The sequence below is a fragment of the Marmota flaviventris genome, chromosome 19 (assembly GCF_047511675.1).
Source record: "Marmota flaviventris isolate mMarFla1 chromosome 19, mMarFla1.hap1, whole genome shotgun sequence".
NCBI lineage: Eukaryota > Metazoa > Chordata > Mammalia > Rodentia > Sciuridae > Marmota > Marmota flaviventris.
The window spans coordinates 5,221,444-5,235,229 of record NC_092516.1 but is presented as its reverse complement, the minus strand read 5'-3'; the positions used below and the strand labels follow the sequence as shown (position 1 = coordinate 5,235,229).

The following is a 13,786-nucleotide window of genomic DNA, read 5'->3' as shown; positions in this document are numbered from 1 at the left end:
CATGCCGGGACGCCCCGAGTCCTGGGATGGGCTCCTCCGCCCCCTCCGCCGGCCCAGGAGCCAATCCTGGGGCAGGAAGCAGGGTGGGACGCGGTTAGTCGCCCACCGGCTCTCCGAGTGCCGGCGCGACGGTGCGGATGCGAGGATCTGCCCGCGGGGTCAGGGCCACCGGAGGGCAGGCGCAGGCTGGCCCGACGCGGCTGGGACGGGCCGCGGGTGTCGGAAGGCGAAGGCTGGCCCCGCGGAGCGGCGGCGTCTAGTCGCCGTGGCAACCGGCGCCTCGCGGGGCTAACGGGCTGCCGCTGGGAACCACCTTAGACGCAGCGGGACTTCGACACAGGACCGCACGGTCGGGTCGGTCTTCACAGAGCCCCCCACCTGCCACCTTCCCCCGAAACATGTTGGGCATTTTCCGCTCCTCCGACCCACCTCTGCCCGTAATGCCCCACGCCTTCTGCCTGCCCGTCAGAGGAGCGTGTCGGTCTCTGGTGGCTCCCTTCACCTCGGCGACTCACTTGCCCCGGAAATGCTGAGCCCTGAATGGCCGAGCTGGGGCGTGCTGCAGAAGTCTCCCCCGTCTGCCGCCCCCGGCTCGGGACACACCGAGCACCTGCCCTCTTTTGCAGACGCGGACGAAGCCAGGAGCCCCAGCCAAGTCTCCTGCCGCTGCCCTGGCCAGTTCTTAGGCTCAGCCGGCTCTCAGCCACAGGGGTTCCCCAGACCTTCACCCACATTCCTAAAGCTCCTTGTCTCCTGAGGAACCCGAGGCCTTTTAGGCTCTAGGATACAAAGAGGCTAATCAGTGTGTGAGTCCAAGGGGCCAATTTGAGCGGCGACACCAAACCAGATCTGTTGGGGATTCCAAAAAGAGACAGTAAAGTAATTAGGCTTGAAAATACCCCTAACTTTAAATTTTATTATTTTTATTTATTTATTTATTTTGGTATGGGGATTGAAGCCGGGGGTGCTTAACCACTGAACCACATCCCCAGGCCACTTTTATATTTTATTTAGAGACAGGGTCCCACTAAATTACTAAAGCTGGCTTTCAACTTGTGATCCTCCTATCTCAGTCTCCCAAACCTCTGGGATTACAGGCAGGTGCCACCGTGCTCACCTGGCAAAATTTTAAAATTTTGATTCAAATTCTCTTTGCCATTTACTAACTTATCTGTCTATGAAATAGAAAATCAGTATCTGTGTTATAGAGAATATTTCCACGTATGTGTCTGTATGTGTACATTTTCATATACATACATCATTATGACACACATATCTCTGCAGCCTTTACATGTAGTACACACACATGCACGCAGGCCCTGGCACCCAGTAAATGGGCTTCCTGAACCACAAGGAAACAGGTGGGAGGTGGAGATCTATGAGTGTTTCCATGTCCTGCAGCTGGTGGAAGCTTTGGAAAGGCAGCCTCCTGTGTGCTTCATAGGGCTCCTTGGATAATGGCACACAGAAAGGACATCCCATGAGCCTGGCCATCATGACGTCCAAAGACAAAGATGTGGCACCTACACCAAGCTCCCCCTGGGATGCCATCCTTGAGGCTGCCAAAGACCAGGTCCCATCCCTGGACTCAGACTCCTCCTTGGTAAGCAAGAGCTTTCTTCTGGCACCAGCAGTCCTTTTTCCCCATGATGGGCATGGTACCAACCAGGGACAGCTTTGGAGCTCCCTCTGCAGACCTCCTTCAAATTTGGGGACTTTGTTTTCACTTTCAATCTAGCCCTATTAAAAGTGTTCTCTGGGTTCCCAGTTCTTTTTTCCATTTCCTTCTATATCCTTCCTTCTGCATTTGTCAGAATTGGTGAATATTGGTGCTCAGCATCCTCAAGGCCACTTCTTGGCCCTTACCCAGAACCCAGGTTGGCTTTTGGCTGAAGCCCTGCTCTTTTCATTCTGCTGCTGTATTGTTAACTCTTTGTTGGGCTGGGATGGGGCTAGCACCACCTCTGAGTGGTCACCTTTCCAGTGCATTATGGTAAGCCCCTGGAGGGATTCTTCAGTGGTGGTTTGGGGTCACTGAGGTGGCCCTGGAAAATGTTTAGCACCAACAGTCATATGCACACATATAAAACTGGACAGTGACCCTGCAGGGAACACACTGGGAGAGAGCTTCTTAGCATACAGTCTAGCACTGGGAATTTAGAGCAAGGGCAAAGGTTTTAGAATGGTTTGTGCCTGCCTGGGCACCTGCAAAAATGGACATGTCAGAGCTTCTGGGACCTCAGGGATCATCCATTGCACAGTGAGGCCCAGGAGTAGGTGGAGCAGTCCCAGCCTCCGTGCTCCAGTCTTGTCACACCTGCAGTCTCCTTTGCCCCTGTCTTCAAGGCTGTCCCTGAAAGGTGGCGGGAGCATATAAGCTACCTTCATTAGAGGTGGCAAGCCAAGGTTCTTGGTTTAATAGATGCTTAAGGTGGAGAGGGACTAGACTTTGCTCTTAGTGGCTCCCTCATTACTCAGCACCAGGCACAAATGCAGCACTTACTGTGCAAGGTTTCAGGTATGGCACCTCCTGGAATGGGGAGCCCCAAGTTGCACCCCCCTGAGGTAGTGCTGCCAAGCCCACTTCTAAATCAGTCACAGGAGGCAGCACAGGGCAAGCCCTTTAAGAGAGAACTGGGTCTCCTGGATACCCCTGGGCAGGCTGGGCAGCATAGATGCTGCCATATCTCCCAAAGCCCCCTCATTTGTCCACAGTCAGATTGCGGCGAAGAGCCATTCATCTTCCAGCGAAACCAGCCCGTCCTGATTCCAGACCTGGCTGAGGAGCTGGCCGAAGACCCTGCTGATGACAATGATTCTAGGATCTGGGTCCCTCTGGCTGAAACGTCCTTGCCTGAGGTCTGTGGAACACAGACTCTAGGCCCTGCAGGCAGAAGTGTGTGTGTATGTGTGTGTACAGCTCTCAGCTTTCCCTGGGTGCCTGGCACATTTAATTTGTTGTCTCATTTTACCCCCGTCCTTCCTCCAGATCCCTCCTGCTCTATTTTCTACCAAAACACTCTGCACTGTCTGGCCATTGCCACAACTGCATGTCATAATTGGTTCTTCCTAATCCAGCTGGCTTCATAGTCACCTGGCTCAGACCTAGCAGGCAAGCAGGAGCTCCTTAAATATTTGTTTAATTACTGATAACTCTAGTGAGAGGCAAGAGGTGCTCCATAAATGGCTGAGCAAATGCACAAGCTGCATCCCTGGCAGGGAGGCCAGGTGGAGACCCAGGACACAATCAGAAGAGGCCACAGCTCCGTCTCGAGCTTCCTGGTTGTGGTTGTTGCTGAACAGCAGCAAAGCATTTCCATCTCTGTCCCCAGCTAAGACAAAGAACTCTATCTAAACCTAATGTCTTTTAAAAAAAATTTTTTAGTTGTAGATAGACACAATACCTTTATTTATTTATTTTTATGCAGTGCCGAGGGTCAAACCCAGTGCCTCACATGGGCCAGGCAAGCGCCCTACCACTGAGTTACACCCCTAGTCCCTAAGCCTAACGTCTTAATGCTTAAACTTACTGCTGCCTTCACAACGAAAGCCACCTGTCTGCTTTCATCCCTGGGTGTCCTCCACCAACCAGACTGGTTTGGCCCTTCTTGATGTAGTTGTGGTTAAATGTCCTGTTTCCAGTGAAAACACAGTAAAGGCCTTAACCCACTTCCAAAATGGTTGGGCTGGGGTGTGGGAGAGAGGATCCAGTAGGTGCTTCGCTCCAGCTTGACCTCCCTCACCTCAGTTCTGGCCAGCATCATTCACCAAGCAAATGGGGTGCATGAGGGTTGGATTAGATCATCTGACTCATCACAAGAACCATCACCCCTAAGCCCAGCCATGCTGAGAAGTAGGTCTACCCAATGGGAGAAATTCCAGGGTGCCTAGTCCCTGGGGTTAGTTCCAGTGGCACAATTTCCACATGATTTTACTTTGTGTTTTGTTTCTAGAGTCCCTTTGGCTACTCTTCTATGCAATTTTTCTTCTTTGAGGGGAATGGAGAGTGACTGCTAATGGTACAGGTTTCTGTTTGGGGCAACAACAGAGTTTTGGAAACAGTGATGATAGCTGTACAGCATTGTGGGTTGTTATACACGCCAGTGAACTGTACACTTAATGGTTAACATGGGAAATTGTATGTTATGTATATTTTACTATGAAACAAAAAACAAAAGTGTGTTTTTGCAGATGCTAACAGAGGATGCATATTTTCTTGATAGCCAGTTCTGGTGCCTGTGGGACTTGCCACCAAACCTGGGAGTGGACAGAATGCAAGTACACTGGGCCTGGCTTCTCAGGAAGGCTGGTCTCTTGAGAACTGTGCTGAGACCAGCACTTTTCTTCAAATGGCAGAGGAGACCCCCATGTTGCTGGAAGGTGACCTTGGGACCATGTCCTTCAACACCAAACAATTCCAGAGTCCTCCCTGGGACCCACAGGGAGAAGCCACCCTATCCCCTGAAGGAGAGGTGGGGATAGAGCCTCTGAGTGCTGCCTGGCGAGATTCTGCAAAACGCAGAGCCCTCCGGAGAGAGAGGAGAAAGATGATAGAGAAGGAAATGCTCCACAAAGTAACCTGGGATGCCCTGGACCCAGCCTGCATGGACCAGTGTCAGTCTACTGAGCCAGGTCTCAGGTCAGAGGCACCATCAGAGGGACCTCGGGAAGGACAACTGGTGCTCTCACTCCAGGTGGGCCTCTCCACTGCCCAGCCCTCCCTCTAGCCTGTCCCCTGCAGTGTGGACACCTTTGTAGCACACTGGGGCTAGAACCAGAATGCTAATCCCAAGTACAGGATTCAAATGTGTATAGGTTTTTGTAAAATACAAAATCAGATACTGTCAAAGCAAAATCCTCCAAATGGGAAAGCCCACATTCTCATATAAGAGAAGTACCTATTCAACTTGGATTGGGTGTATTAATGAGAAAACCAGCAGAGTGACAAAGCCAGTTTTGTGGGATTAGGAGAAACATTCCATGAGATGCTGGGGGAGAGAAAGGAAAGTGGAGAAAAGACTGATGCAGCACGTGTGGGGTGGCCAGCACCATAGAGGGCAGCACAGCTGTGATCTTGGGGTACTCTCGTCCACTGGACAGAAGAGAAACCACTGAGTCTCCCAGGTTCACAAGGCCGTGAAGTGTGTGGGCCCTAGCCAGGCGCATGCAAGTCACCTCTGGGAGATGCTCCGACACGGCACGGGAAAGCCTTGTAGTCCTCTTTCTGCTATCTCCATAGTTCCGACGATTTTCCTAGTAACTCGGAGGAAACTGGCAGCAAGGTACACACAGAAGCTCTTCATCATTGATGAACAAGCCCATCCTTCCCTTTTGCTGACCCCTGGCAACATCCTCACTGCAGGACTCCAAGAAGCAAGGTCATGGATAGGAAACACTCACTGTGGCTGGAGCTCGGTGGTAGAGCGCTTGCCTAGTGTGCATGAGGCCCTGGGTTCCATCCCCAAAACCATACAAAGCATTAATTCCAGGCTAACTTCCTCCCTCTATCACACCCTGTCCCCAGAACCCCCTTGACCAAGTTCTCCAGTTAGAGCCAAAGAGCAACTTTTTTTTTTTTTCTTTTTTTCTCCCCTGCAGTTCTGGGCTTAGCACATGCTAGGCAAGTACTCTGCCACTGAGCTATATCGGAGTCCTTTTTAAATTTTATTTCAAGATGAGGTCTAACTTGCTCAAGCTGGCCTTGTGATCCTTCTGCTTCAGCCTCCCATATAGCTGAGAATACAGGATGTGCCAAACAAAAAAGAAAAGCTTTTTAAACCTCCAAACATCTTGACCCTTTATAAACCTAAACAATTTTAAAATGACACTGGGTTACCTTGAGATCGAACATCTTTGTGTCAAATGCAGGTCTGTTGACCCACCCAAAAAAGGTTAGGAAGAAGGTGTTGAGGAATGCAGGTTCCTCCTTTTTTAAAAATATTTTTTTAGTTGTTGGGGCTGAAGTTGTGGCTCAGTGGTGGAGCATTGTCTTGCACGTGTGAGGCACTGGGTTCGATCCTTAGCACCACATATAAATAAATACATAAAACAAAGGTATTGTGTCCGCTTACAACTAAAAATTATTTTTAAGAAATTATTTTTTTACTTGTTGATGGACCATTATTTTATTTATTTATATGTGGTGCTGAGAAGTGAATGCAGTGCCTCACATATGCTAGGCAAGTGCTCTACTACTGAGCCCCAGCCCTGCAGGTCCCATCTTAATGAAGGGATTTAATCTCTAATCCATTACAGGGAGGGTATGGCCATTAGCAAACGCTGGCATGCATGTAAACCTGTTTCTGCCCTACAGTGTCTCATGACAAGCTGCACTGGTGGTGGCAGCTGTGACCGCAGGAGCTGCTGCCCCTGGGACCCTGAGCAGCCTCATAACCACTGGCTTCGTTGTTTCAGCAACTTGAAGAGTGGGATTTGGATTATATCCTTCAGAGTCTGCCAGGGCGAGAAGACAAGCAGGGAAATGGTGCACCCAGAACTTCATGGTGGGCAGCTGACCTCCAGCAGAGCCAAGGTCTGTCCTTGAACTTCATCAGAGCCCAAGTGAATCCCCACAAGCCCTCCTTCCAGGCGTCTCAGTGACAGAGGACTGCAAGCTGGGCATAGTCAGCCCTGCAGCTGTTGTGCTTGCTCAGCCTGAACACTCGGGTTGCCAGTCCTTCACTCATCATTGAATGAACATATATATGGCTTCCTGCAATGTGTCAGGCATGTCCAGGCCCTGGAGACACAAGTGGGGCCTTCAGACCGGCCCTCGCCCCAAGACCCACAGCTTCCTTCCTTCTCCCTCCACTTCCTCTCTCTCTTCTTGGGGGAAAGTTGGTCCTGCTGTGTGTGTGTGTGTGTGTGTTTATTGCTGGGGATTGAAGCCAGGGCCCTACACACGTCAGGCAAGCACTCTACGACTGATCATGTCCCCAGTCCCAATCCTGCCTCTTACTCCTCCAGTCAGCTCCTGCTCACACTCATGCTTACACTCCTGCTTACAGAGAAAGCTAAGGATATCATCTTTGTCACAGTACTTGTGGCCTTACTCTGAGAAGTTCTGCAAATAACACAAAAGCTTTCCACCCTCTTGGGCCCAAACAGTGAGTAGAGGCAGGTGTCAGATTTCTAGCCTCTGTTCCAGATCAGACTCCACTAGACCCACAGCCTCTATGCTGTTTTCACACAGCTTTGTTTGTAATTCACACTCTTTATGCAGGATGTGGGGAAACCCTCCTATAGGCTGGGAGTATCTGTGAAATTTGTGCCCTCTGGAGGGCAACATACAGAATCTAGCCTGCTTTATGTATTTACTTGCTCATTTATTCCTTATGGTACTGGGTGTTGAACTCAAGTGCGCTTTACCACTGAACTACATTCGCAGCCCAGGCTGGCCTCAAACTTGTGATTGTTCTGCCACAGCCTCTCAGCCAGCTGGAATTACAGGCATGTGCTACAGTGCCCAGCTGAATCTAGTCTAGTTTAAAGGCACACATCCACTGAGCAAGCTATTGCTATTCCATTTTGAAAATCTCTCCTAAGCACACAGTGGGTATTTAAGGATATATGTTGCAGTGCTGTTTAAAACTTGGAAACACCCATATGCAATAAGAGTCTAGCTGAGCTAGTTACACCAGAGTGCTCTGCTTTTTAATGAGGAAAATCCTTACTAATGTAGGAAGATGTAATCTATAAGGCAAGGTAGAAATGGAGTTAATCTATAAGCTGATCCCATTTGCTATTTTAAAAAACATACATGGGCAGTCATTTATCATGATTACCCATGATGTAGCAGATAGAGAGTGGCAAATTTCTATTACTTAGTTGCCCCTACTTTGTGAGACTCAAATATAGTGGTCCCTGCCCCTAAGATGCTGCTCCCCTCATCCCTGCTGAGCTCACTGGAAGCCTGATAAAGGGCTGGGGGCTACCTTCAAGACTAAGGCACACTGCAAGAAGAGGCCCAAGGGGTCCTGAGTTTCAAGCTGCTATTAGCCAAAGGGGACCAAATCCCCACTAAGCAGCCTCCTCTTCTCTGACAATTCACAGCCCATACTGCACCACACTCCCAGGACAGGCTCCTGGAACAGCTGGCTCTCCTGTGTGCTGTACAGTCCGGAGCCCCTGCCCCTGCCCGGAAGCTGCCTGCTGACACACCCCAAGACACAGAGGAGCAGGAGGCCAGAAGCAGGTAGGATTTCTTGCCGGTCATAACCCCGTCATCATTTTTTGTTTTGGGTACTGGGGAATGAACCCAGGGTTGCTTTATCACTGAGCTATTCCTCCAGCACCTCAGCCTCATGAGTTGCTGGGATTCTAGGCATATGCCTTGCACCCAGCCCCTGTCATCTCTTTAGAACTGGTCCATGATGAGGCAGTACTAATTGGGCCTTTTATGCATGGGGCACTTCATGTGCACTGTCTTATTCTATTTCAAGGATCTAATCAGGCAGGTGCTCCAGTGTCCTCACTTTATAGCTGGGGAACTGAGACTCAGGAAGGCTGCCTCTCCTGGGCCATCTTCCCTGCTCTTTCTCCAATCCCTAGGAAGACCTTCCCTCCACTATCCACATGGCCTTCTTGGGAGTAGGAAGGTTATCACATGATCCTGTCCCTCTGTCACAGTTAATTAGTCCAGCCCTTGGCCTGTGGTCAGCAAGGCCACTCAGAGCCTTTCCCTGCAATTTCCCCATCTGTGTATCAGTAATATTGGAAGGCCACCTGCCATGCCATACAGAGAATGGCAATCTGCAGTGACAGAGAGTGCAGATGGAAAGAGGAGGAGGTGGAGACAGCTCAGCAGTCCCCTCAGGCCCAGCGTGTTCCTGCCCTTCTCACACGTTGGTTGTTTCACTCTTTCAGGAATCTGGGTGCTGATGAATCCCCCTTTCCTCCTAACCCAGTTGTAGGTTTCTGTGCCTGGCAAGCAAAAGTATCACATAGCTAGATCTGGACAGTCTAATATGGTAGCCACTGGCCACATGTGGCTCTTTAGCACTTGAAATGTGTCTAGAGTGACTGAAGAACTGAATTTTTTATCTTTTTATTTTTAAATATTTATTTTTTAGTTGTAGTTGGACACAATACCTTTATTTTATTTGTTTACTTCTATGTGGTGCTAAGGATGGAACCCAGGGCCTCACCCATACTAGGCGAGCCACAACCCAGCCCCTGAATTTTTTATTCACTTGAATTTAATTAGTTTAAATGTAAACAGCTAAGCACATGATACATATCTGAAATCCCAGTTACTCAGGAAACTGAGGCAGGAGGATTGCAAGTTTGAGGTCTGCCTCAGCAATTTAGCAAGACCCTGTCTCAAAAAATAAAAAGGGCTAGGGATGTAGCTTGGTGGCAGAGCACTTGCCCAGCATGTGTGAGGCCCTGGGTTCCATCCCCCAATCTACAAAACTGTAAATGTGAATAAGCTGTGGTTAAGTGGCCCCACGCTGGACAGCATGGACTCATGGCATCTTATTCATGCCAAGTGCTGTTGGCAGCATGGTCCTTGCTTGGGCTGACTGTGGATAATGAAAGAGCAGAGGGACTAGAAGTGCCTACCTCTACCTGGTGGGCACGCTTTCAGTGCCTGCCATGGGCGGTGTGACTGGACAAGCCCAAAGGTTGAGTAATCACCTGAGAAAGGACTCAGCCACCCTGCCTTTCTCTTGTCACAGATGTGCTTCTACGAAGCCAGGCTTCCAGGCTGAGCCCTGCCAGAAGCTGGCTGACGGCATGAGGCTGAGGATGGAGCCTCCCACCATCTTCATGGATCTGCGGCCGGCAGAGTCTCCAGAGCCATCTGACCACCAGTCCTCAGGAAGGTACAGAGAGCAGTGACATTCCTGCAGCAGACTCTGCATTTTGCAGAGTAGCTTGTTGGCTTCATGAGGCTTCTGCAGTTCTTGCTGGAAGAAACGGGGAACTTCACATGGCTTGGGGAGTGACTGGGCTGGGAAGCACTTTTAGCCAGGAATGGGCCTGGCCAGTCCCACCTGGTCTTGGCCTCCTATAGGGAGGGAAGAAAGGGGCAAAGGGCAAGCTTCTCTAGGCTGGCTACATCACCTCTGCCTCCCCAGAAGCTGGCAGGAAGTCCTGTGGCCCTTTTAGCTCAGCTTTTGTACTTTGGCTGCCAGTCCCATCCAGTCCCAGAGGAGCACTTCAAGTCCCTGGTAGGGATGAGGCCTGCCAGAGTGCACTGGGACACATCCAGGGATGGCGTTTCTTCTCTCCCCAGCTCCAGCCACAGCTCCTCTGACAGCGAGGAGGATGAGTCAGAGAGAGAAGCTCTGAAAGCCCCGCATAGCCCAGCACAGCAGGCAGCTACTCTCTCCCAGGATTTTCGGTAACCACCCAAGGACCTTGCACTGCCTGGTGAAGTTTCATCTGTTGATCTGACATAATGGACTTCAGCTCACTACCTGTACCTTAAGAGCCCACACATAGGGCAGGGAGGATGTAGGGGCTGGGGAGAAAGCCAGGGAGAGCCCAGCTAGACCCAGCACACACCTCAGTCTGGCCTGCGGGGCCTGGGACATCACTAAGGATATCCTAGCTCCCTCTTGAGTAGGACTTTGTACATTTTCTATCTGAAAAATAGCTCCCCTGATTGACCTTGATCCCTGCCACTCATGACAGTGGGAGTGAAGAGACCATGTAGGGATGGAGTGAAGTGATGGTGGTTCTCCAGAAACTAAAGGCTTGGTGAATTAAAAAGTGAAGTGTCTTGCAGGGACATGAGGGAGGCCCCATCCTGTGGTCATGGGCAAATGAGAATTAGGTGCCATGGCATCTGGCAATGCAGGGCCTCATGCAGCTCCTGGGAACATGGCTAGGCACTGTGGGTACAGCACTGGGCCTGAGAAGTGTTGAACAGGCCTCCTGTTGGAAGCCTGTGATAGTAACATGCACCCAGACTGCAGAACTGGAGGTGCAGCCTCCTACTCAGCCCACCCCCCAGCCCTCAGTGGCAAGGCCTTGCTTTGCAAGGCAGGAGTCTCGGTTGGTTGGCTCACTAAGCAAGCTCCCTCCCCTGTTCTGAGAAGCATGGTCCCTCCCAGGAGGATTGAGCACCTCCTGTGTGGTCCTCAGCTCTGGAATCAGGCTGCTTCTCTGGCAAATAGCTTTAATATCTTCATGTTTTAATGTCTTCATCCAGAAATGGAGGGATAATTTTAGTTCCTAGCTCAAAGTTGGGCATATAAATGATCCTCAGTAACAGATATTTTGTTGGTTCAGGCTTTAAGACATTAAGAATGGGCACATGTATAATCCCAGCTACTCTTGAGACTGCGACAGGAGGATCTCAAGTTCAAGGCCAGTCTAGGCAACTCAGCGAGACCCTTGTCTAGCAGGAATTAGTGCACTCCTCTACAGAGCTCCTTCCATAAGAATGTCACAGACAGGATAGATGGTGACATTTGGTGGGAAGCCTCTGGGGGTGTCCAGAGCCACTGATGGGGCTGAACCCTATCTCCACGTGGTAAAGTCTTACTGTGCCCACCAAGAAGAGAAGGGGAAGCCACGGTACCCGTCACTCCCAACAGGATCCCAGACATTCTCAGAGGTTGCCTGAATCATGTCCTTAATTTAAAGATTCCTTCTTTGCCTGGTTTCAGTGGTGACATGCTGAGAGGACTGGCCTCAGTAGCGCTGACGGAGGTTGGTTTTACTGCATTGCAGGAGCTGTACTTGCAAGAGTCAGCTTCTCCAGCAGCTGAGAGCATTTCGGAAAGGGACAGCTCTGCCCCAAGTACCTGCCAGGAAGAGGCCAGGTGGCCAGAAAGCCCTTGAAGATGCAACTGAGAGGAAGGAACAAGTGAAACTCAGCACTGAGGGGCAGAGCACCCAGACCAGACTCCAAGGAGGACATCCTAGGGCCCTGGGGGACCCTCTTGAGCCAGAGTCAGCTAGGGAGGTCCTGATGCCTCCTCTAGGCCAACTATAGGTGCTTCAGGTGAGGGGATCTGAGGAGCAGGTTGGGGTGGTCTGCTTTTCCATGCACTGGTGGGCCCCTTGCTGTCCACGTGTGTCCATTAGCAGGTGGCTTTGTGGGGTAGGGACTCTAACTGTGAACTCACCCTGGCCTTCACCAGAACCGTCCTGACATTTTCATGCACACAGCAAAGACTTAAACACAGATTTATACATGAAGTGTGACAGCAACTCTGGGAAACCACGTGGACCCCAGCTTCTGCAGAGCCAGGAAGGAAACCGCAGGACTCTGTGGGACTGCGAGCCTCTTCCATCCTTTCCCATTTCTATTCTTTTTTCCCTTTATCAAGCATCTATCATTTCCATTTTACAAGTTCTTTTTAGACACTAAGTAAAACGTATTTATATAATTTCAGGGTTGAAAGAGACTTCAGCCTTTTTTCTGGGCCCCTGAGTACTTGCTATTTCAAACTAACCTAAATTAACACAGCTTGTACAAACCCACACATAGGCAGACTTATTATTATTTTTTTTAAAGGTAACAATTGAAGTTCGCTTTTTTTTTTCTCTACCCAAGATAAAAAAGCTCACATAGGTTCCAAGATCCTTCCAAACTAAAGGTGAACCTAGACAGAACACTGGAATGGAACAGTGCCCACCCACATCGATAACCACCAAGCAGGGTCCAGCTGGTCCCCTGCTGGGCCTGGTCTGGCCTCCATGGAGAAGCCTGTCACCCCCATCCTGTTACAAGCTTGTCCCCCAGCTCCCCATCTTAGAGCCCTTTACTAACTGCTTTCTAGGCCATGATCTCTTGTAACTTGTACCCAGGACAAGGGCCCAGAGCCCCTGCCTGCCCTGTGGAAAAGCAGAGAAACCATGTCAGTCGGGTTCCTCCATGCCATGGCTCACGAGGCAAAGCTGGCGCTTGGCATCTGGGTAAATGTTCAAACATTCAAACTGAGGGTTTCTGCCAGTTGCCACAACAGAGGGTACACAAGGTTCTCTTTGTATCCAGCCCTGAGCTAGGCCAAGAGCTAGGTAGGCCCTGCCCAGCCACAGCAGCATCACAGACACCAGCTACAGGCAGCCACAACCAGGGCCACAGACTCCTGCTCTTCAGACACCAACTCATCTGGTCACTGGAGGCCCACCACCAGCTCCCACCCCAACATGAGGGACATTTCTATTAGAAGCCAAATGTCAAGCAGGCCTCCACCAAAGCCACCGGAAGCCTCTCCAGCCAGGCCTGGGCCGGACCCCTCCCCCTTGGCTCTGGGGCAAGGCCTAACACCCGGTAGTATGGCTTCCAGATGGCCACGCAGCCTCCATCACAGCCACTTAGCTGTCAAGAGCAAAGGCAATTATTTTTTCTATGACTACATTTTCTCCCTTTTAGAATGTCTCACAGTATTTGAAAATAAAGTGTTTGATCCAAGTTCAAATCTGCCTGTGAATTATTGACAGGACAAGCTGGAGGAAGAGGTGGTAGGAGGTTGGAGCTGTAGCTCAGTGGCAAGCGCTTGCCTAGCCTGTGTGAGGCACTGGGTTCGATCCTCAGCGCCACATAAAAATAAAGGCATTGTGTCCATTTACTACTGCAAAAAAAAAAGGAGGTGGAGAGTTCAGATCTGTCTAAGCCAGCTCGGCTACCGGGCCCCTCTAGACCTGTTTCCCCACCCCTAAAAGGAAAGTCATGGAGGCCCACAGTACACACACCTGGAACTCGAGATTTCCCATCTACATCGTCCTGAGATGATGATGGCTAGGGACAGTGAGAAGCAGCAGGAGACAGCCCCAGCAGTGGGAGAGCAGAGGGAGAACGCGTGAGAAGCCACCAAGGTGTGGC

General features: G+C 50.5%; 1 protein-coding gene across 5 annotated transcripts; it reads left to right on the top strand.

The window, feature by feature from the left end:
- Positions 1-69: 69 nt before the first annotated feature.
- Positions 70-13,375, top strand: Dnaaf8 (dynein axonemal assembly factor 8). 5 transcript variants are annotated; one of them, XM_027940411.3, is made up of 9 exons: positions 70-354; positions 1,445-1,603; positions 2,716-2,859; positions 4,224-4,694; positions 6,415-6,532; positions 8,053-8,194; positions 9,681-9,827; positions 10,241-10,348; positions 11,686-13,375. In XM_027940411.3, the coding sequence occupies exons 2-9, from the start codon at positions 1,481-1,483 to the stop codon at positions 11,948-11,950; spliced, it is 1,518 nt and encodes a 505-aa protein (XP_027796212.2). In that variant the 5' UTR covers positions 70-354; positions 1,445-1,480; the 3' UTR covers positions 11,951-13,375. The 5 variants fall into 5 exon arrangements, with proteins under 5 accessions (XP_027796212.2, XP_071461591.1, XP_071461590.1 ...); XM_071605490.1 differs by having other exon boundaries at positions 70-1,603; positions 11,686-11,959; positions 12,515-13,375; XM_071605489.1 differs by having other exon boundaries at positions 70-1,603; positions 11,686-11,959; positions 12,127-13,375.
- The last annotated feature ends 411 nt before the right edge of the window (positions 13,376-13,786 follow it).